Below are 25183 nucleotides of genomic sequence, written 5' to 3'. Positions count from 1 at the left end.
AGAAACGATATTGTGTATGATTGGAATAAATCAAGAAAAAAAAAACGGTTACATTTTATTTAATAATTTAATTTTTTAATTAAGTAAAATTAGAAAAAAATTTACTTATTAAAATTATACTTCATTTTTGTTGAAATAGAGCAATTTAGAAAATAATAATACAATAATGTACTAATTTATGTAAATTTTTTGGAGCAAAATTTTGTTTATGAAATAACAGTTTTATTTTAATTTTGTAATTTAAATAACAGTTTAATTTTGTTTATGAAATAACAGTTAATATTCATTAAAATTAACTTAAAAGTTTTATACCCGAATTTAATTATTTAAAATTAATTAATTTTATTATTCTCTAAAATGTTTTGTAGCTTATTTATCTATACTTGTAAATTAAAGTTTATCCACAGAAAAGATTTCTGGACCTAATGTTATTACACTAGTATCATAAAATAGGATCGACAGGATAGGAGCGCTAATCATATTTATTATCAAAGAAGGAATATTTTATTCTTAAATAGAAAGTTCTTAAATCTAGAATAAAATGACTTCTGATGCTATTTCATTAATTTTCTTAGAATGATTTAGTAAATTTGTGACAATCCTATGATATTCTAGATTTAAGAATAAATCGATCTAAAGATAAAAATTTCTGATTTAATCTCAATTTTGTTTTATTTTTATACTACATGAGGTTGTAATAAGTTTAAATATGGCAAGAATATTTTTTGTCTTGGTATCAGAAATTCTTTCTGAGAAGATATATTTAAATAAATAATAACATTTCCATAGGTTGATTTTTATTTACTATATATTTTATAAATTATGCTAATTTGTAAATTTTGCAAAAACTGTTTATATTAATTATAAATCAAATTTAATTACATTTTAATTAGATATAATATTAAAATAATTTGTCCTTTCATATTATTTGTATTATTTTCATATTAGAATTTGTAATTTAATTAATCTTTATAATGTGCTATTAAAATATTATATGAAAGTAATAAGAAAATTGTATATATTTAAATATATCTTTTTATGAACATGTAGAAATTATTGTAATAGTTAATTAAAAAAGAATGTTTTTACGTTATACAATGCAGTATAAGTATTTATTGCTTACCAGTATAGAAAATTGTAATAATAAAAATAAAAAGTAAAAACGATAATAATTTATTACAAAATTTTAAAAAAGTTAAAAAATTGGAGCCGTTACGTAGGAAAAAATGCATGTACATCTTTGTTATGTTTTTCATAATTCTTCTGAATACTAAAAGTAATAACGAATAGAATAGAAAGAAATTGAAGTATTTTAATTTTCCAAGCTGTATTATACTCCGATTTTTTTCCATTTAAAAGATGTAGAATCTACAATATTCTGTAAACACAATAGAAATAAAAAAAAGTAATAAAACAATTAATTGATCTTTTAGTTTTCTCAGAGTCTCACTTTGTATTTCTTTGAAATCTTTTAACAAAGAAAATTTCATTTCAACATAAATGCATGATAAAATGTTAAAGATAAAGAGATATATTTCCGTTTAATAAAGAAATTAATTATTTTAATTATTCTATTTACTTTAATTATATTTAAAAAATAAAAAAATATTTTTATTAATTTATTTTAATATTTACTTGGATTATACGATTTTTAGAATTATTTTTTAGTTATTTTTTTTTATGGTAGTACAGGGTTTTTACAATTGCTCTTTTCCATCGTGGACTCGACAAGATCTTTGAATAAAAATTGTTTCTTTCATCCATTTGGCTCATCAATTTTAAAGTCTTTGCCGTTTCTATTAAATTTGCAGCACTATAGTTCCTTTCATTTTTTAAGCGACCCCAAACTATTTGTCAAACAAGCACGAGTAACAACAAGAGTACGCGAGTGCGAATCGTTGAAATGTCAAAATGCCAAAATGTCAAAACAGCAATCAATTGTGAGCTGCGGATTTATATTTTTTGAAATTTTTACTTCGCGGACGTCATGAAAGCAATGCTCGCGTTTATTAATTTTGTCGATGGTATTGTTTAAATGATGGGATACACGTACGTGTAGACAGTTTTTGCAATTGTGCGGAACATGTCTACAATAAGCATCACGATAGAGAAATATTTTCGAAAAACAATTGCTGTATTTTTAAAGATACGCATATTAGTAACTAGAACTCATTAGAACTTTAACAAAATTAAATGACACGAATGAATTAATAAAACATATTACATGTATTTACATTCGCACTTTTACAGTCTTATTATATTCGTTTATATGAAAGTATACATTTAGCAAATTATTTTACTTAAATCTTTCTGGTTAATTAATTACGTTAACGTTGGAAAAAGTTAATTAATTTTATCTCGCACATTACATTAGGTTTTATATCATACGTATTCGTGGACTACGATTAGCTTGTACAATTAAAGATCATTAAAAATTTCATGATTTTTACAAGTTGCAATTGTTTTCAGCTCAACTAATTTTCTTACATAAAAAATAAGTTGCGGTTCAAAAATTCCCAGTGGCGAAATTTTCCGTTGCAATTCCAAAAGGTTCGCCCGAACCGTGTTATTTCTTGAAAATTCTATGCCACGTGCTACACATAACGTATATATTGTATACGAAAGTGACGAAATATTTCATGGCGTTATTTTGCTTGGTAAATTGCGCGTTACATGAAACTTATCTCAATGCACGTATGTACATATATGCGTATCACATACTGCAGGTACGACGTGGGATATGCACTGCGCGTGAAAAGAAAGAGAAATTCAATCCACGACATAACAACTTCCATTTGATAATTCTCAATAGCGCCAAATTATTAATCGGCGTTATTAATTACACGGTAGATCCACTGTACAATCAACGGAATGTTTGCGTAAATTAACGATATTCATTTAACAACCCAGCATAACTGATTTCTGCTGCTAAGTGAATTTATCAGTAATTAGTACAACGATAATTAGCAGCGGCATCAATTATGCACTGTTCCTTTTTCAGTTCAAAAGTGCAGAAATTGTGCACAGCATAATTCCATAGATACATAAAAAATGAGAGAAGTATATAACAATTATTAATTATTTCCTTAATACAGCAGGAGCTTTAATATGGTAAAGGCTTTGCATTCTTCGTGAATTTCTTCAACAAAGAAAATCTCATTTCGATTTAAGCGATAGATTACAATAAAATGTCGGTCTTGTTGTGAAAGAGCGAACGCGGTGAATTTTACTCGTGAAATTTTGGAAAAGTGGAAATCTCCGACGTGATGTACGTTATCGTGATCGAAAAGGCAGCTTTGCGAAAGAGGTATACAAAAAGGCATATTCAACGTCTTTTCGACCAGCACGTTTCCATAATAACTTTGCCGGATGTGGCACAGTAATTTGTTTATACGTTTAAACGTATCCAATAAACTGGAGCTACGAAACGAATACAGATTAAATACCGAAATAGAAAATTGCTGAAAGAGCAATAGCGGAAGATTGAAAAATCGATACCTAGGTGCTCAAATAACTCAATATTGCGGAAGGACAGCAAAGTGAGATTTGCCTTTTTTTTCTCATTTTTTTTCATACCCAGGTTTTCCTTCAATATGCGCATAAACTTTTCGCTTATAGCAAAAACATAAATAAAATACGCTTACATTAATTACATAAATATTTTTAATTACCTATTATTAATATTCTCTCGTGGTTGTCAATATTATATCTTGAATTAAATATGCGTAAAAAGATTTTACAAAAAAAACATTTTAATTAGGTGCAGACATGAAATATGGAAAATATAATACAAGAACAAAATCATATGCAATAAAATTTTCTCATTTTCAGATATATAATATAAATTTCAATTATCTGAATAATTACGAATTATATAAAGCTCATTTTAATTTAACACCACAAAGTTTAATCTATTATTTTCATTGTGTGTTATTATTCATAAATGTGCAACTTTCGCACCAACAACGTAAAGTAACACGCGCACAGTCATTTCAATGAATTAATTTTACTGACGACTAAATTGCAGTTTTCGGTGGCAAACAACTGATAGACAATTACATTGCGTTGTTTCGCACAGGCGGAGGCAACGGGAGTGTAAATAGAGGATCAAAAACAAAGTGAAACTCGTGAAATGGGTGAGGGATTGAAAAAAAAAAAGGATAGCCGGGGAGGAATTTGTTTATGCTAATTCGACATACGCCGATTGCATTTTAATTAGTCAATGATTGCGTAGCACCGCGCCACGACGGACGCGAGGGTTTACCAATTGCGAATTTTGCATTTTCGGCATCTCCTCTTGATTACTCGCAAATTTGCGGCCGACGCGGATTGACAAGATAATGTTTTAGTTAGCTAGTGACGATAATCGCGAATACAAATACGATGTCGCAATGCATATTAATCCGCAATTTTGCCACCAGCGAAATTATTTTGCACACTTTGTGAATTTCCGGGTATTCATTGGTCCATCGATGTCACTGTAAACGTTTTCGAAATACGTTTTTACGTTATATACATAACAAGAACGACTAAATTATTGCGCGTCAAATATTCCAGCGGTACAAGGGCATTCCCAAACGCACTGAAAATTAACTGACGGTAATAGCATTTAATTCGATAAAACGTTATTTTCATAAAATATTTGCTATTCCCTGATATTTATGAAAATAAATAGAGTAGTCTCATTAAGCGAATTACTTCTTTGATATTTAGTAAATGAAATTGATACGCGTGATAAATAAAAAAAATATACACGTATATTTGCGGAAAACATTTATAATATAACTTTTCAATGAATGAAGTATGTAGTTGATTTAAAAAGCGTAATATATATGTTAATAACTGCACTTTGATATTCTATGTTTTTCGTTCTTATTCCATTTCCGTCATCGTGTTTGATTACTTTTGCTATCATCCGGTTAAAATCAAAATTAATAAAGCGATTTTGATGATTAATTTGGATAACCGCAAATAAGCGTAAAATCACCTCGCTGTATCAATTGTTATGAAAACAATGCAATTACAGTTACTAATGAAACATAATCAGCAATGAGTTAAAATTTGCTTTTAACTACAAAATATTTATTTAACACTGTGCAGTGTCTCTAAAGAGAGAAAATATAAAAGCATGAAATAAAATTAGTTTTTAATTTTGAATGTGTAAACAATAAAAATATATTTTTTTCAATGAAAATTGTTTTTACATGGCTTTTGATGTAGAATTCAATTATAATTAAATTGTTTATTTTTTTAAATTAAAACTTGGTACTTTATGAATAAATTTTAATTTTTTTTTTTTTTTTTTAAATAAATTAGTACAATAATTCAAAATGTCAGCAGTATATGTTGTTTTTTTAAATAGATCTAAATTCGAGAATAAAATGTGAAGTATTCTTTTTAACAATTTAATATAAAGCTAGCTGCAGTATATTTCAACTTAAAATTAAAGATGTGTTAAGAATGAAAATTGTTCAATGTCTATTTAATATATTTAATGCCGTATATTATAAACATAATTACTTATAAATTGAATATAATTATGTAATAATTATTTTATTAATGTGAATTACATTTGTTTTTGTATTTTTGTATTTTACAGATCAACGTACCTCGCAACGTAATTAACAACACCGCTGCGGCGCATCGTATCGGTGAGTACGTAACAGATTATTTTTTATTTTAACTCTGCGGAAGCCTCGATGCTCTTTCTAAAAGCAGTAGTTTATTAAGTTTTATATAAAAAATAATTTAAATGTAACAATATGTGCGCGATACGTATTGTTGTAAACATATTTCTGATATTAATATAATCGAAATCATTTGTAAAATTGTAACTAATTGCACTGATAAAAGTCAGGAAAAAGAATTAAAGGTGCATTTTAGCCGCGAATAATAAATTACAAGTCTAGACGATGAGAAATAGAGGTGCATCTCATGGGATAACCCGTCGAGAGTTTAGGATTAATTTTCACTTCATTCCCGTAAATGCCGCTGAATGCTATGCATTTAGTCGAATGCGCGTTCAAGTCGCGCCGAAAGACAGCCTGCAAATTGCGTTCACGCGATGCTTCGCCTCCGTCTGTCTGCGCGATCGAGAATCTTTTCACTTCGAGTGCGACCGGGTTTAATTAACTCGCGGTGAATCCTTCCGCGCCGCGCCCAAGCGGAGGAGGAAACTCTTTCCTGGACGCACGCCGTTAAATTCCTAAACAGCCGGCTAATTACTTTCTCATCGTATTCGGCTTACCGCGCGCTTTCAAGATTTCCCGGAACGCGGCGCGGAAAGTACGAGAAAGGAAAGTTTCTTGTTTGCGTCCGTGCTCAAAGGTCAACGTTGCCGTGATGGAAATCTATCCGCCACCTTTGTGTGCCGTGGATTTATTCGTATAATCGCGGGCCAAGTTTTTCGATGAACTCCGCGAGCGTATAATGAAGTTCAATCGTTTCGCGGGATGTGCGATGGGATATTGACGAACTTTTATGAATCCGCTGCGTCCAACTCGCGAAATTTATCGCCGATTCTCGTCGCGGGATAAGTTATCGCCGGAACTAGAACTAATTTCCTAGGCAGTGCAGGACTTAGGCCATTTATTTTTCAAGCGGCAGGGGAATCATATAAAATTTGGCGATAACCAAGTAAAAAAAGAAAGAGATCGTAAATCGTTTATGAGATTTAATATTCTCTTCTTTTGCGACTTTTAAACCTTTTTCTCAATTTGTCATCTAAATATACATTAGTACAATTAGCCAACTTATATACAATAAGTTAAGTTTCACATATCTTTTTATTGGACATTTTTTGTGTATTCTAAATATATTCTACTTTAAATTCAAGATTTAATAATAAAATCGCCGGTGATGCATTTTTGTTATCTCAAAGATCAAAATATTGATTCTGATCAAAATTAAATAGTTTATTTCTTTATTTCTTCTAAAGCAATATCCTCTATACGTTTAAAAACGAGAACAATTTAAACAATAAGTTAAAAATTTTACATATCTTTTTATTGGACATTGTGCATTCTAAATATTCTATTTTAAATAAAAAATTTAATAATAAAATCGCCGGTGATGCATTTTTTTGTTATCTCAAAGATCAAAATATTGATTCTGATCGAAATTAAATAGTTTATTTCTTTATTTCTTCTGAAGCAATATCCTCTATACGTTTAAAAACGAGAACAATTTAAACGTAGCACACAGCTTTGAATTTTTCAATTATTCTTAAAATTCAATAATTCATGCGTATCGATTTTATCATAACTAACGCAAATATATTTTATAGATATGACATGCTTATTTTAATGAAATTTTAAAATTCTCGCTTACGTCATCTCCCAAACAAACCATTCATTTAACAGCGCGTTAAACCAACAGAATAATCAAATGATCAAATTACTACGATGTTATTAATTTTGCACCCATCACTTCATTTAATAACGCGTTGAACAGATGTAAATTATCTAAATTATCGTCAGGGTTCAACGAATGTGCTCGTTGCTTGTGTAATCTAAATGTATGTATATGTAATTTGGTGTAATTGATGAATAATTGCAAGGCCAGGCAAGGAATATATAGAATGGAATTTTTAGAGGAAAAGTTTCCTTCGAAGTGATAAATATTATGATAAGCAACTTTCTTTCGTACTTATTAAATTATTATTTTAGGAATTTCGAGACTATTAACATTTTCTTTAAATAAGATGGCACACTTTTATTAATGTAACAATATAATTTATAAAGAGAAAACGAATTTAATTATACATATAGGATATGTAATCCTCTCTCACCTTTACTACTTTAAGGATACGTCGAGCGAGTTAAACTAAGCTTAGCACAATAGCACAGTGTCATTAATTCTAAACTCTCTGCTTTAAATGTAATTCCATCGATAGGTTCCTATCGCCTCCGATCGCAAACCGGTCCCCAACATTGCACACGTGCGCGTAACGATTTAAATAAAAAAGAAGGGCGGAGAGTTTTCTCGAGTATAGGTGCTCGAAGAGGAGCTCTCATCGCTGCTGTCGCGGTCCGAGGTAAGAGAGCACTGATCGAGGGGATGAGCGTAATTTATTCGGAATCGATAATCAATTTACTGTCCGTCGCGCGCGCGGAACAACATCGGCCGCCCCGTGTTACGTGAGGGAGAAAACCGACGGGACAAGAGGTCTAGAACAGAAAACGGGATATATGTAGAGTATACGAGTGGAACGGGGCCAAGAGTGGCCGCGGCAGTTATAGCGAGAGATAATCCGCGTCCATCAGTATTTAAATGAGTTTCGTCGAAGTGAAAACGAAGCGACTCCATTGCGCCTCGTACGGCTCCGCATCTTGTTCATTCCGCGTCCATTCGCGATCATAATCCGGCAAATTGGAGGTAAAAGAGAGATAGAGAGAGAGAGAGAGAGAGAGAGAGAGAGAGAAAGAGAAAGTGAGACACACACTATCGGCTTGCGTATATAGGAATCACTAATGAGGTGTATCCTACTATAATTTTCGACCGTTCTACTCGCGCGCGCGTTGATTCTTCGATAGCGTACGTGGTACGTGATTTCTCGCCGTTTTACTCGCGATTTAACGGCGGAGTAAAATGCACCAAAGTCACGGAGTTTTTTTCGTAATAAACGTGAACGTGATAAGTTTGCGTTCATTTGAAAAGCAGGGACAGGTAAATCTTGTTCCAAGTTGAAAGAATTTAATGAGCCTTGGCAATAAAACAATAAATTAAATCAAGAAGAATACCCTCGCGTCAAATATATTTATGATATTCATTTAACATAATCTTTGGTCTTTATTAGCCAGCTCTAATTAATTATCCCCCTTTAGTCATGACTTCAGGCTGCGTGATGGATTATACGCGGGGAAAGAAAATTTCAGTACATAGTCAACGGTAACTGACGTTGATGCTGCGGGGCTTAGACTTTAAGCTCTAACGTTTTCATTATTGTAGATTTATTAATTTCGAAGAAAACACTAATCCGTTGCTCAAACTTACGGAATGACATTTTGAAAAATTATTCAAGGCATTTAAAACGTCGGTATGTGAGATATTATTCGAGGCCGTGGAGGACGCACGCCCGCTTTTCTCGTGTCGCGGGGATGTTTTCCGAGCCGACGCGGAGATGAAGATTGCCGGAAGAAAGACGGGTCGTAACCATCCTGTGCTTTTATCTAAGCGAAATGAAGGTGATGGGCGATGATGCCGCATCGCGCACGTTGCGGCGCGGCTTATGAAAACGCAGGATGCGCATCCTCGCCGCTTGTTTTGTTCGCTGGTAACGCGTGATATTAAAACGTGACGTAAACCAACGTGATCGTCGGGGAGGGAAAGGGGGGTAGCTACACGGATGTATTAGGCAAGCCTTTGAAAAATGATGATTTACACCAGATGCAATCCGCGGATGCGCTAACGTTTCTAATATTTTCAAGTCACTATCGTAATTGATTGATTACTGTGCGCAAGAAAATTATTAAAAGATATGCTGATATGGCAAAAGATATGCCGACAGATACATGTAATACTGACTCTCGTTTAAATAATATTACGTGGAGTTCTTTCAATATTTTTCAAAAATGGTAATAATAATTAAAATTGTCACAAACACGCATCATTTTCGCAATTGTTACAGCTAGAAAATATTGTGCAAATGATTTTGAAACAACAATAATATGAATAAAACATCAAGTCAGTTAGATAAATAGCTAATATTACGTAACAAAGCGTTATATTCTCGACATTTGTTAGGAATACTATTGTATTCATTCGAATAAAGATCTCCTCGGTAACTGAGACTTTATTTCCTCCTGTATCTTACGATTTACGATTCATTAAACTGCTAGATAAACATCAGAGTGAATCTCTAAAGCGTCTCATTAGACAAGCCGGCCTGTAATCCGAGGAAATATAAGGTGGATTCAACGAAACTCGGTCAGCACCCTTCATCACCAACAAAAGAAATGATTTCGCCGTTTTGTTAATTTCCTGATTAAACTCGTTAATTTTTACCGCTATATTGTAAGTATGTAATTATCTTCGTGATTATACAATAATGAAGGTATATGGAGTTGCTACGCCGGGCCCGGCTGCTCCTAAATGGCTAATTTCTTCTAATGAAGTAACCTTCGCGCACCAACGCCAGGCTCGTAATGGCCCTCGTTGCGAGAACGGAAGTGGCACGAGTGAAAAAAAAAAAAAGGAAGAAACCGCAAGTCTGGTCGCACAGTTAAAATTTTATGATCGCGCGTATCGTATTTACGACCGGCTAGAGCAAAGGCACGTGAACCGTCGTTAAAAATATCGTCTTGTGCGGCGCCACTTTAATTAATGCCGGCCTAAGTACGTCGCGCGCGAGGTTAATTAGAACTGCACCTGTCTGTATGTGTTTTTCACGGCGGTATCTAGATGGACTTATCTCGATTTGATGCCTGGGTCGTCATTTGCCTTGTGTTATCCGGAAGGTCAATTTTGCCATAACAATTACTGAAACGCGCGTTAAATTGCGTTAGATTGTCAGAGTTTAAAGTTATTGCATGTCGTTAAAACAGACGCATCGGGCTCGTTAAAGTTTATTTATTTATTACTCGTCGCAACTCTGAAGAACATTTAGCTCCAAAACGACGTTACGACGTAATGGCGCGCAGACATCATTTTCAGAATTCTTGCATCCGCAACGGCTTATTTGAAAACGTTAATAATATAATCTTTCATTTAAAAATGTGCGTATGCAAATGCCTACACGTTTGAGTTGATAAGAATTACAGGATTACAGAATATGGAACGTTCCCATTTCCATGAATAGCTCACAATTTCAATAGGACTTTCTGCGTTCTGAGCGATGAGATTCAGTTATCAATAAGCATAGGGAATCTCCCGCCGAGACATTTTTCGCATACCATTAATTTCTCAGGGAGCGATCGTCTCCTTTTTCGGGGCGGCGCGGCGGCACACGGGCAGCGGGGGCACGCGCTCCGTATCAAAGCTCGTTGAAGGAAACGAGGCCGGTCGACCGTAGCTTTTATCCAAATGGTATAACAAGCCTCTGCTCTTATTCTAGAGCTCTATATTCCATGTTCCCGGGAGTTGCTTATGCTGGCGCACGGTACGTGCACGATGCACTTCGTCCTCGTTACGTCTTTCCCACCCTCCGTGCATCCTTCCTCTTCACCGGAGGATATCCCTCCTTACAGGGATGGGATAACGGCACGAACGTTTCACCCTCCCTTCCGACGAAAAGGATCCTCCGGGCATTCTTATCGCAGAATTCGCCTCCCGCGAAGCAACGTACTAATTTTTCTCCGCCCCATCGCTATGGCGCGCCGCTGTTCGTAACGCTGCTGCTGTTTGTAATAATACGGCGAAATTAAAGGGTCCGCGCGCGGGGGTTAATGGCCCTTTTTTCGTCGCGCCATTAAATGCGCACGAACGTCGGAATCCTTTTCTTCCTTTATTTCGACGAGTTTTTCCACGTCGGGAGGGGGCCGCATCCCCTCCTCTAACCGGTATATCTTATCTCGTAATTGAAATCCTGTAATTTTCACGTACAGCGCTTGGACGCGGCGACGTTGTCACGAGATTTGTTTTCTTTTTGTGGTTCTCAGATGTTTCACGAGAAGTGAGAGAGAGAGAGAGCGACACAAATTCTATGCAAATTTGAGCATTTCGTAGAAGTTAGTTTCACAATGTTAATATAATATACATAGAGTCGACCAAGGCAACGAATGCCACAGTATTATTACAGCTATGAAAAAATGTTTCAGAATGTATATTTCAGAAAAGTAATATATAAAAAAAAACTGTATACCTCTTTTATTTTCTGTTATTTCATGAGCATTTTTTTAGAAAAAATTATTATCAAGATATGGTGATCTTATACTTGTAATTAATACCGGTTTTATTTGATTTTTGCAATTCTAGATTAATTTTAGATCATAAAATTTAAACAATATTAAAACAACTAAAAATGAAATTATTTTAAATAATTTTACTTATATTAGTCACTTATTAGAGAAATTACCTTCTCATAATTATATTACACAAAAACATGGATTTTTTTCAATTATGTTTAGATTCATTTTCGCTGTTTAATAAGCATTACAAATTTTTTGTAAGATATTGGAATATTCATCGGTAGATTCTGCATACATAGATTCTGTATTGTTCAAACTTTTCAAATACTTGCGGCACGAATATGCAGTTGCGTACATACCGGATCTTAATTACGGATTTTGGAGCATGCCGCGCATATTGCGGACGCCAATGTGGGGATGAATCGTGCGCCGCGTGCGCTGCAAAATTGCCCAAAACACTCGGAATAACTGCGGTTCCACGGAAGTCAATCGCATCCACTGACGGAAATCACGATCGGTAATCCATCCGCGAGTCCGCTCGCCCAAATACTCCCGTGCGCCAAAAAAGGTCAAACGTTTTATTCCCATCGTTTCCGAAGAGGAAAGCGAAAGGTTCGTGATGTAAAATAATGAAAAAGATAAAATACATAAGATTGTGAGGTAAAATAAATAAGTTATTATAACTTTAAACGTGAAATTCACTGCGTTTCCTTCTCTTTTCTATTCTTTCCCTCTTTCTTATCTTATATAAACATTGATATTAGTTAAATAAGTGTTAAATAAGTGAGTAACGTTTAAAAATGGTGTAAAAGCATAATTTGATTTGCGAGAAACCAGATCAGTTGCACTTGTTACATTTCTGCTACTGCTTCATTAAGCTTACAATGTATCATGTTATTTTGTTTGACAGCTATTTACTTTACCTCACTGAAATATTATCTTTATATGGTTCGCAATATTCTCCTCCGTGTATAATGATAATTTTAATATGTTGAAATATGACAACTGAAAAGCAGATATTACTCGTAATACAAATAACTCACAAAAAAAAGAAATCTAATTAATCCAAATAAACAGCAGTCCATCAAATGTCATGAAAAGAGGATAGATTCAGTAGATTATTTATTTGAACCATGCATAGAAAAATTAATTTCTGTACGTAAGAGAATCGTTGGATGCAAAGCGAAATTCGGTCAACGGAAAAATAATATTTTTCATCAGAAAATTACGAGAGAAATTCCGAAGAGATTTTGACACGCATGACATCATCAGGTGATTACTCACCGTCACAAATTCCACAAAAGTAATTTTGCAACCCAACGAATGCTTTGTAAAATTTCTCCTATTTGTAATAGAATTTAATAGATGGGTCTTCATTATACATGACATATAAATGTACAAAATAAAATTTTACCAAACAAACGACTAAAATGCAATCTGTATGACGACAATGCAATGTTACTGTGAACAACAAGTTGATCGATTCGTTTTAGAAAAAAAAAATGTCAGACAAAGGAGAGCAATTTTCAAACGCTAATACTGTGGCCGGTTATTTTGTTTTAAAGATGACCAAGCCATGTTCGACGAACCGTCTGTCGCGCACGTGCTCGTGCACGTAGCCATCGCGTTAACCCGTTGCTCTTCCGTCGTATAAAGTACGGATGTTGCCTCCGGAGAAAACGGGTAGCTCGTATTCCCGCGTTCTCCTTGTGGAATTACCACCTTGCAAAACACTTCTCGTCGTCGTCGACAAAGGCGACGGCAGCGTCGCGCCGCAATTTATAGAGATTAGCCCGCGTGGAGCGAGAACTTGCGAATCGTGCCGATCGAAACGGCCGCGAAACTTTTCCGTCGTATTGTTATCCCGGGAAGACGCGAAAAAGTCCGGCGCGAAAGACGCGGGGAACAGCGTTACGAGAAACTGAAACGACAGTGGATGCACGATAAGAATGTCTCTGGGGTGCGATGCAAGTCTGTCCCCGGCATCCTCGCTGCAAGAAAAGCTGAGCAGATCGTGAAAATCGCCCGGAACGTTCTCCCACCTCGCATATTCGAACATTTTTACATTCATACGTCCTTTTCTTTCGATGCCCGAAGATGTTTTGATGATTTTTTTGCATAGCCTAAAAATAATTACTATAAAGTGCAATGTGAACTTTTTATGTTTTTAATCTACAAATAAATGTAGATAATGTAATCCTGTAATTTCAATGTCGTTGACTTACAATAATTGTTTTACTTGTAATTACATTCACATTGAGACATAATTCATTCAGCATTATGGAATTTGACATTGACAAATAATATCTTGTTTTCTTTAATAAAATGCATCATTATTTTTTATGACAATCGAAAATTGTAAGAAGATAAAAACGATAAAAAGATGAAGATTCTTAATATAAAATGTCCTAAATTGTACGTGACAACAATAAATGGCTGATTTCTGACTCGTTATATTTCGAAAATTAAAAATTTTAATGAATGTCCAGACAGTAACAATTTTTTCATGAGAAGAATTTACACATAATTGACAGATAAAATTGTCAAAAAATAGAAATTCGTGCAATGGAGCATATGTATTCACAGTTTTTAATTTTTTAAATAAAAATGTAAAAGAGAGAGAGAGAGAGAGAGAATATGAATTAATATGTTATTTAATTTTTTAATAATTTGACATAAAGATACATAATATATATATTATATAATATTTCATAATTGCTTTTTTTAATGCGGGTAATTGACGCGATTATAAAATGAAAAGTTTCTCGCTAAAATAACCGATAATTATCGATTCTGCGAAGTAGCCGTCTTTAATAATATTTACGACTTTCATAAGTAGTTCATAAAGTTCATATAATGTCTTCATGGCTGTCCGCGCATTAAAGTATATCCGAACTGTATTATTTGATATGCACAGATCACGTTTCACAAGTTAATATTATCTAAAACAGGAGAAATCCACAAACATTCACATAATTTTATTAATATGACACGTAAATTAATTGTTACAAGAGAAATCGGCGATAAAAGGTCGCAAAGCAACGTTACGTAACCGATTCGAAATATCACAATATGTCCGCTTGTTGTCGAGGATAGCTAATTAACGAAGGATCGAATAAATCAATGCATTTCGTTCATCGATTTGTGCAACACGTGGTCCCCTGATCATATTGCATCAGGATGAGAACTAATTATCCTCTCCCATATCAACGATATGTAATCACGCTATCCTCGCTGTTAATACGATACTGGAGGTACTAAAGGGCTGGGGGTTATACGTAAATACTATTCTCATGCTCAGACTGAGTAATATTAATTATTTGAAACAAAATACAATTTTGCATAAAGCATTATTAAGTCCCCGAAGAATGTTTCTTTGATTGAGATACAAATGCATGGCGTTGTACGCATTAATGTGCGACTCTGTTGTCGAAACGATCTCATTTTGGAAATTATTGTATTCTTCATATCTTCATCAATTAAATTTTAAAATAACATATATATTTATACATTTTATAAAATCTAAAATTTCTTTACTATGATTGTTATTGTGTAGTAATAATAATATATTACGAAGCACTCAGAATAGTTTGGTGGTTTCTAGAGCAGTCACCTATCGAATAAAAGATCTAGATTTAATTTCCGATTCCATCAGTTTGCATACAAAAAAAAAGGTATGGAAAAACATTATTTCATTTACGATAAGTTTCCAGAACATATAACCGCGCTATCGTTCGGTGCGCAAAGTCATTGTGAAACACAGTTATTTGATATTTATGGAAATGCAAACGCATGCAACATTGCGTAGCAAGACAAAAAAAATAAAAGTGGTAGTATGAAGTATGTTATTTTGATTTATGTTGTCCGATCACAAATTGCTGTTCTCAAACTCGACTTATGACGAGTGGCGGAAAGCTTTTGGCTTTCATTGTGTGCGATGTCTCGCGAGCCACTTGAGTGTTCTTTAAGAGAGCAATAGTGGAAACCGAGACAACAGATCTGTAACGTCAATATATAGGATTTCGATGAGGTATTTCGTATCCATTCCACTTCTTCTAGAACCTGCCGCCCGTTATCCGACTTTTCACGTACCATCCTCCTTTAGCTCGTTCTCTTTTTTTTTTTTTACTTATTTTATCCAGGATACCAGATACGGTATTAAATTCTTAAAGGATGGACCGGCACAGATTCACTTCTACGATTCGCTGCTCTTAATTCCATTAAGCCGTTTTATTTTGAAGTCTATGACTGACCCTCTTAATGCGACGAAACTCGTGAAACAGTAATGCACTAAATGTATTTTAAAAAAAATTCGATACGTATTTCCCGAACTTATCATTTTTGTCTTGAATATCGAAGTAAAGTTTGTTTGATGATATCGATGATGATATCGATAGCATGAAAGAAAATGTGAATTACGTACTCAAATTGTATACTTGAAATACTTAAAAAATATATTTGGATAAAATCGGTATCATCGAAATATACAAGAAGATTTGTCAAATTGATGTATATATCTTTGTGTTGTTAATCCATTCGCGTTTGCAGACAAACGAGATCAAATTTGCCGGTGTATCCGAAGCGAGACGAAAATGATACAGTTCAGGAAAACACACATGGTTTTTCACGAAACGAAACGAAACGAAACTGCCTTACGATGCCATTTTGTACTTCAGGCGTTTCGTGAATTCGCGTGGGCTGCTAGTTTCGTGTCACCCGAGTCGCCGAAAAGGGACTGCATCACGATCCACGCGAGCCTGTTTATTCCCGCTACTTCGTTACGCATACTCGGTTGCAGAGCGGGACCACGTCGATTTCCGGATGGAAAACATCCCCCGTGCGCCAACAAGCGCCACTCGTTTCGTTTCGTTGCGTTGCACTACGCACGAACGCTCGCGGCGTCCATTTTTTTTCGTAAAAAAAAAACGACGGACGAAAAAGGGCGTGCACGGTACTCACGTCGTATCGTTCCTGGATGTGCGGTCCGGCTTGGGCGATGTACAGAGTGCTGGCGGTATCGAATACTAATTCCTGGGGGATCCTGGTAATCCTCTGTCTGGCCATCTCGTGGCAATTAAGATAGAGGGTGACGTCGTTCGTCGAAACCTTAATGACGATCTTTGACCATTTCTTCGTAAGCTTCGGCACGGTGAACTTCGCCACCTCCTCCGAATGCGAATGCTCGTCCGAATTCGTATAGACCAGGGAGATATTCTGGTTCGAGCCGGGCCCATCCTTCGAATGTGATCGAGAAAGCATCAAAGTCAAAGAGCTATTCTAACACTTTGCAGTTTAATCGTAATTGTTTCAAATACGAACCTTTACGTGAGTTTAATGTTATAAAATTGATGCGGCGAAGTAGAGGTAGGTTATTAATACCATTTTGTTTTTGGGTTATATTACTTAAACAAAAGCTGATAAAACTTTGAAAACATAAAGATAAATAAATATGTACAGAAGCAATAACATAGCAGTTGTTTTTACCGCAAATGTTATGTATTGAATACTATTATTATAGTATTTGAAAATATTTTTTAGATTTTTGTCGAAATCTTTCTAAATAACGTTTAAAATATTTCGGAGTATTATATTGTCCAAGACATATTTAGATAGTTCAGAGGAAGAAATTTTAACATTAAGACGCAATATTGAAAAAATTGGAAACTATAAAAAGGAAGCACTTGTTAAAAATTATTATTAAACATTGTAGTATCTTTATTTTTTTTATTTCATTTTTAGAACATTGTAAAGTTTTTAAATTAATCATAGTTTTTAAAATTATGATATAAAAAGAAAAAGTTATGATGGGAAATTGATGAATTGAAATTATTAATCGCGCGCACATGTATAAAATTATTTTTATTCTATTCAGATAATATTTATCTATTCATGAAACGTGCAGTGTCATAATTATAAGATATCACGTAGCTATAACTTTGATAAAGCGCGTTTAAAGAGCTAGTAATTACCCAGCTGTTAAAGCGGATTCCTTTATGATTTAATATGACGTTATATTTCACGCTCCTTCTCTCATTTCTGCAAGACATTTGCTCTTCAATCTTATACGCTATTATTTTCGCTGGCATCACGCTTCGCTGGTTTAGCAGGAGCCGTTCGTAATCAATAAATCCACGTAAAACTTTCGACATAGATTTCAGAAATTCACAAAATAATTTGTCATTTGCCATCTGCCTCAGTTGCAGACGAAAAGTGGAGATTACAAAAAAAAAAATTATAAAACATTATGCAAGGCTTACCGAAATTCTAATGCCCAATTGGACAACGGTTTCGAAGGGATTGAGAACGGCGAAGAGGTAGCTCGTCCTAAAGGAGGTCGGCTTGAACGTGGCTACCAGGGTGAACTCGGCTGGCAACTTCTCCGGAAGATACAGTCTGTAGGGTTGCTTCACTTCGGAGCCGGGTCGAAAGCCAAATGCGGGAAATCCGTCCACGCCATCGTCCATGTAAAGGTTATTGTCGTCCATCATCGATGACACCGACGCGACCATCAAATCGTACGCCACTTCTGGAAACATAAATATCAATAGTTTCTATTAAATTGCGTTTAATCGTGATGAAATTTGCGTGGACATTACATGTTGACGGTTCGAACAACTAATTAACCTAACGATATTAAATTATCATAACGATATTAAATTGAAATACTGTATAGATTGATTGGTAATCAAGGTTATTATTTGGCAGCAAATCCTGAATAAATTTATGCACGCGTAAATTAATGATAGAATCATTGGCGTCATTTGGTTCGTGAAATAATTGTTAATATGCCAAAATGATAAATATTAAGAGAAGGATGTTTTTAAGATTAATAGATGATAATAGAACTATAAAAGAACATTGTAACAGAAAAATTTCCTGGTGGGATAAATATTTCTATATTTTTAAAATTACGGTTCCCTTTTATCATATCATATTTTTGCATTGATGAGAGTCGTGAGTACTTTTAACACAAGATTATAAAAGAATTATTCGTAAAATATGTACAGTTAGTTATTTCTACAAAGTAATCTTAATGAATATTATTTCAGCTTGTGCTTTGGATGAAAAAGGTCTTATCTTGTGTGTATAACATTTTCCAATAGACACGCTTAATAATGTATCTTTATATATATTTTAGCGCGATTATTTAATAGGAATCTAATGAGAACGAGGGGTTAATTAACGAAACTGTTGAAAACAGAGGATTTTGCGAAAAAAGAGACTTTCCAAGAGCATCTGAGAAAAGTACAAAGGAATACTTCAGAGGAAATATAGAAACTTTAATTAATTTTTTGTGCGTAGGACAAACTAAAAGACACTTTGAGACAAGAATCAAAGAACACCAACGTAATATAAAAAGCACATCATTAAGCCAATCTGTGTTTACGAAACATAAGTAGATTATCTCTTAATCATGAATTTGATTGGACTGACCTTAACATATTATACAAAGAAAAACATCAAAGAAAAAGAGATCGCTAAAATGTTCTTTATTTAAAAAATTTAACAATAATATTAATCTACAAGAAGACACAGATAATCTTAAAATTATGCATAACAGAATAATAAAAATAGTTTAGGACGGGCAGATAAAATATTTAAAGTCATGTAAATATAATAATTTTAAATTTGACTTTCACACAATTTCATCGATCTTATTTCACGAACAAATATTGTGAAGTACAGACGTGCGTTCCAACACGGAATATGAAGCAATAAGTATAATTGTAAAATGTAACGGCTTAATCAACAAGTAAGAAATTCAATTATTATTGTTAATAAGAGGTAACATATTTAGATAATATTAATTGTTTTTGCCATTGTAGATGATAATGTAATATTAAATTATACACTTGATAAGGGCCAGAAACCATCTGGCCGAAACGTCGTGTAACTAATTTATTGAAAATAAATTTGCCAGACTAAACAACATATAAAGAAGTTGTTTATTAATTTTTCAATTTGTTGGCAACAAAATTAATATTGAGATTTAGACTTTAAAGAATAAAGTTTACAACCATTAATGTAATGTAATAAATTAAAAAAATTGTCATAATTTATTATAAAAATGTTAGGATTTGTGTTACATTCGTAGAATGAGAGCTTCATATGATCTTTCGCGTGTAAAATTCTTTTAATATTGGTAATCACCGAATAAAAAGTACAGCGGAGTTTCAACACTATGAATCGTGGCGTTGTATTCGTGTGCAACCTGTGTACACGATGCGTGATTAAGATCATAATTCTTTAATGTACGGCAACACCATTTTGCACGCCATACGTCATGCTCCGATCCGTGACACCCGATATACCGCGTGATATTCCGCGGCTGAAAGCTCGATAACCGATATTTATTGTCGGGGACATGAGTCGCCGCAGTAATAATAATAATAATAATAATAATGAGTTCGGGGGGCAGTCCTCAAATGGGTCCCGCCTCTGACACTCAGACAGAGTCCATTGTATCTCCCCGTTGTCAGCCGCCCTTAGCGGGGCCCCGCTTCCTTCCAGAAGCGGAGAAGATCCTCCAAGGGCAGCTGTCCCACCTGATCCGGTTCCAGAATGCCTGAGCCCAGCAGGCGTGCTCTTGGTCCGACCAATACAGGGCAGTTCCCAAGAATATGGAGACTAGTCTCCTCTTCTTCGCCACACCACCTGCAGTCGGGCGTATCGCTACTGCCCAGCTTATACAGGTGATAATTAAGGTCGCCATGGCCCGTGAGCAATTGCGTCGCCAGCCTGGCGTCCCTCCTATTTAGGGATCTCATGCTTCTGGCCAGGTCCTCACCGGGACAGTCTCCCAGCAAGGCTCCGGCCTGTCTGCATTTGACCCCCGTAACTTTCCTCCAGTGCTCAAGGTGCTGGTCCCGGAGCCAGCTCCCGATCCTTCTCCTGCCCAGGCAGAAGGAGATCCCAACAGCCGGCTCCGGTCCCACCAACCTTGTTTCTGCTGCCTCCTTGGCAAGCAAGTCGGCTATTTCGTTGCCCTCGATCCCCGAATGCCCGGGGACCCATACTAGACCAACGTCATTATTCTTCGCCAGTTCGTCTAGTACAATTTTACAATCCCAGACCAACCGCGAGTTAAATCTCGGACCTTCCAGCGCTTTGAGCGCTGCCTGACTGTCCGAGCAAATTCTGATGCGCCCTCCCACCCTACCGAGCTCCAGTAGGTTCTGGGCACATCTCATGATAGCTACCACTTCCGCCTGAAATACCGTTGCGTGTTCGCCAAGCGGAACGACCATTCTTGTTCTATCGCGCTGGCAGTAGAGCCCAGCTCCAGAGCCCGTGCTCGTTCTGGAGCCGTCCGTGAACCAGACGTCCCCATCCCGAGGAACCGGTCCCTTGGAGCCGTCCCACTCCCAGCGCTTGGGAAAGCTTATCTTGTACCTTCTTTCAAAGGTACGAATTACTGGCCTTCTATCTTGCCCCATCGCAAAAATGGGGCCCGATAGAATTCCTTCAGGGAATCTTGTGTGCAGGGCTCCCGCCCTCCACCTTGATTCGCACCTCAGGCGGTAGGCCGCCGCTGCCGCCGCCGCCACTACTACCCGATCGAGGGGCTCGATGCCCAGCAGCATGCCCATCGCCGCCACCGGCGTGGTCCGCATAGCTCCCAAGGCCCCTCTCAAAACCAGAGCCCTGATATGCTCCAGCGCTGACGCGGCGGTTTTCTTCAGCACCCTCGGCCACCACACAACAGATGCGTATAGCAGCCTGGGTCTGAGTATCGCCGTGTAAATCCAGTGGACTATCCTCGGTTTCAGACCCCATGTCTGTCCGAATGTCCTCCTGCATACCCATAAGTAAGAGCATACACTCTTACATCGGTTCTCAAGATGTTCCCTCCAAGCCAGCTTCCTATCTAGGATTACTCCCAGATATTTAGCCGTCCCGGTTGGGACTAATCTCGTTCCTCCAAGGACTGGCCCTTCCACCGGACCTACCTTGTACTTGCGAGTGAATACCACAAGCCCGGTCTTCAGTGGGTTTACCGACAAACCGGTCCTGCCACACCACTCCTCGACTACCTCCAATGCTCCCTGCGTGAGCTCCAGAAGTGTTTCCAAGAAGGGGCCTCGTACTAGGATAGCCAGGTCATCCGCATATCCCAATGTAAGAATCCCCCTCTCGTTCAGTGTTCCGAGCAGACTATCTGCCACCAGACACCACAAGAGTGGAGAAAGAACCCCTCCCTGAGGGCACCCTCTCTCCACCCAGCCACTGACACTCACCGTTCCCAGTGAGGCCGTTACCTGCCGCTTGAGCATGCCTTTGATCCACTCCACAATCTTCTCCGGCACACCTCTGCGAGCAGCCTCTTCACATACCACCTCATGCGGTGTGTTGTTAAAAGCACCTTCAATATCTAGGAAGGTGCCCACCGCGTAACCCTTCTTCTCCAATTGCTCCTCGATGAACGATACAGCAGAGTGAAGCGCCGTTTCGGTGGAATACCCCGTACGATACGCATGCTGGTTCGCGTGCAGCGGATGCCGCAGCAGAACCACATCCCGTATGTAAATATCCACCAGCCTTTCCAACGTCTTTAGAAGAAAGGACGTCAGGCTGATTGGACGAAAATCCTTGGCGGAGCTGTATCCCGTTCTTCCCGCCTTGGGGATGAACACAACTCTCGCCTGTCTCCAAGCTCTGGGCGTATAGCCCAGGGCCAAGCAAGCCCTCATTGTCCGCGTGAGCGGCCCCGTGATCTGTTCCAGCCCCTCCTGAAGAAGGGCCGGGAAGACCCGGTCCGGTCCAGCCGACTTGAAGGGCTTGAAACCTCCTACAGCCCTTTTGACCCTGTCGGGCCTCACAATTTTGGCTGCAAGAGACCAGTCATTCTCTCGTGCCCTGCATGGGTCCAAGGTTTCCTGCTGGATGTCTGCTCCCGGGTCTCTACAGAAGCCCGGAAAATTCGATTCCAGCAGGTGGGTCAGGCAACGTTCCCCGGAAACCATCGTCCCGTCATCGAGCCGGATGGCCTCCAAGGCCGCGTCCTGACTTCTAGCCAAGATCCTGCCTAGTCTGGCGGCTTCGGGTATCCCCTCCACCGACTCGCAGAATCTTCTCCAGCTCTCCTTCTTTGCCCTTACCACAGAGTCCCTGTAGACCTTCTGAGCCCTTCGGTGAAGGTCCCAGTCAGCCTGGCGGCCCGTGTTCCTGGCTCTATTCCAGGCCCGACGTGCCGCACCCCTGAGATCCTGCAGCTTTGGGCTCCACCAGGAAACCTTTCTGTCATTCCTTACCGTCCTCTCCGGACAGTTGCTTTCAAAGCTGTTGATGAGCGCCCTTTGCAGGTGCTCGACACACAGCTCGATCTCTTGTGAGGTCCCGTGTCTCTTGGGGAACTCCCTGAGACCGACAGCCAGGTCCTCACGGAATGAATCCCAGTCCGTCTTCCTTGGGTCCCTTACAGTCCTCACCTTCGCCTTGGCCTTTGCCAGTCTGAAGGTGATCTGTCTGTGATCCGACAATGAGGGTTCATCGGAGACCCTCCAGCCGGTCACCTCCCATACCAACCGCCTAGAACAGACAGTTAGATCCAGCACCTCCCTTCTCACCGCAGTGACAAAGGTGGGCTCGTTACCTCTATTGAGAATTTCCAGGTCGGTAGACACCAGAAATTCCAATAGCTTCTCTCCTCTCCTGTTGGTGTCCGTGCTTCCCCACACCGTATGGTGCGCGTTCGCATCGCACCCCAAAATGAGGGAAAGCTGCTCCTTTTGGCAGTACTCCACCAGGCGAACCACCAGGTCCGATGGTAGTGGGTCGTCCTCCTCGTGTGGGAAGTAACCCGACGCCACCACCACCCTCCTTCTAGTCCTAGTCTCACTGATGGCCTCGATCACAACCGCCACCAGGTCTCTGGAACAGAAATTCGGCAGCAGTTGGGCCTCTAACCCCTTGACAGCCACACAGGCCCTGGGTCGTTCATCTTGCGGAGACTTGAATAGTCTTCCGCACCCCGCCAGACCCCTAATACCCCCCCGGACTAGCCAGGGTTCTTGTATTAGTGATATGGCTGTGTGCACCCTAGCTTGGCGCCTGGCCAAAGCAGCCGAGGCTCCCTTGCTGTGGTGCAAGTTAATCTGGGTGAAGCCCACCCCGGTCCCGTCTACTGTGAAGACGAGGCCTTTGGGTCGGGCCCTCCCTTGCCCTTATCCTTCCCATCCTGGGATGCCCCGGTCACCTTGAAGGTAACCCGGTCCATCCCGAGATGAGGCCTGAAATCCAGTGCCTTCAGCTTGAGGACACTGGACTCGGGAATGCCGAGAACGAGGTTTCTGCCCTCGCAGGTAGCCCCCACGTTCTCCGCATGCACACGCCAGCCCGAAGTACTGATCCCCGGGTTCTGCCGCTCCAGCAGCCCCAGGACAGCGGCCGCGCCCACAGGTGGACCCGGGACCCATACCACTGCCCTGCACTGCCTTTGCAGCATCTCCAGTCCCACCACCCTGAGCCTGGCGCCCTCCCACGGTACGATGCCGCTGATTCGACTTTCTAGCCAACTCAGCGACTCCGCATCCGCGCATCTGACGACCGCAGCCCCTGCCCGCAAAGAGGTGCTGTCGAATCTGGGCAGGGGACCCTCCTGGATCCCCTGGATCTCCTTAAAGACCGCACCCCTTAGTTGCGCCACCCGCTCAACGGTTAGCGCTTCCTCGGGGTACCCCTCCGCGACAATCACCCTCGTTAGGGGGTCCGCGGCATCTGCGTAAGCCTGGGTCCCTTGGACCTTCGGCTTCTTTGTCGCCCCTTCCACCGAAGGCGGGGTCTCGGCGGGGCCCCTCCGTCGCTTACCGGCGGTGGTGCCCCCCCGAACCCCCCCAACCGGTGTCCGGGGGTCGGTCAAGGTTGAGGTCCCCGGAGCGGCCGGCAGAGGCCCCTCCCGGGTTTGCGCCCGGGCCTGAGCCTCCACCTTTCGCTCCCGAGCCCTCTTCCTTTTCGCGGCTCCGGAGAGTTTCCTCTTACCGAGGTCCCCCTCCTTTTCCGCCTTAGCATCCGTAGCTTCGGTGCCTCCCGTGCCCCTTGGGGCCCGTTCGGCTCCCGAAACCACTCCTCTCTCCGCGGTCTCGGTGCTTCCCGTGCCCATAGGGGTCCGTTCGGCTCCCGATCCCGCTTCTGCTACTCTTCCGGAGTCCTCTGTCGAAGCCTCCATCGGGGTGTCTTCCGTGAGTTTTGTTTTTAATGTTAAATTTAAGCTCTCCATTTTGTTCCCACGAGCAGCTAGGGAAATAAACGGTCCACCCACGCAGAGCCCCGCATGCGTGGGTAAGGCTAAATACTCTGGGGTTTCGCCCGGTTCCCCAGAGGCATCGTTCAAGACACTG

General features: G+C 38.8%; 1 protein-coding gene and 1 long non-coding RNA gene across 5 annotated transcripts in view; one reads left to right on the top strand and one right to left on the bottom strand.

Annotated features, from left to right (window-relative positions):
- The window catches only part of LOC114254468, a 263849-nt gene that overhangs the window by 90115 nt on the left and 148551 nt on the right, over positions 1-25183 (top strand). For both annotated transcript variants that reach the window (XR_004963652.1, XR_004963651.1), the window contains exon 2: positions 5600-5651. This is a non-coding gene — a long non-coding RNA (uncharacterized LOC114254468). The remainder of the gene's footprint in view (positions 1-5599; positions 5652-25183) is intronic.
- The window catches only part of LOC105836028 (collagen alpha-1(XVIII) chain), a 243906-nt gene that overhangs the window by 137170 nt on the left and 81553 nt on the right, over positions 1-25183 (bottom strand). For all 3 annotated transcript variants that reach the window (XM_036288224.1, XM_036288225.1, XM_012679781.3), the window contains 2 exons: positions 18104-18372; positions 16806-17081 (listed from right to left, as the gene is read on the bottom strand). In XM_036288224.1, coding sequence (XP_036144117.1) covers positions 16806-17081; positions 18104-18372 — 545 coding nt within the window. The remainder of the gene's footprint in view (positions 1-16805; positions 17082-18103; positions 18373-25183) is intronic.

This window comes from Monomorium pharaonis, chromosome 6 (genome assembly GCF_013373865.1).
Source record: "Monomorium pharaonis isolate MP-MQ-018 chromosome 6, ASM1337386v2, whole genome shotgun sequence".
Classification (NCBI taxonomy): Eukaryota; Metazoa; Arthropoda; class Insecta; order Hymenoptera; family Formicidae; genus Monomorium; species Monomorium pharaonis.
Note: the sequence above shows the minus strand (reverse complement) of the source record. Positions and strands in the feature narration are given on the sequence as shown.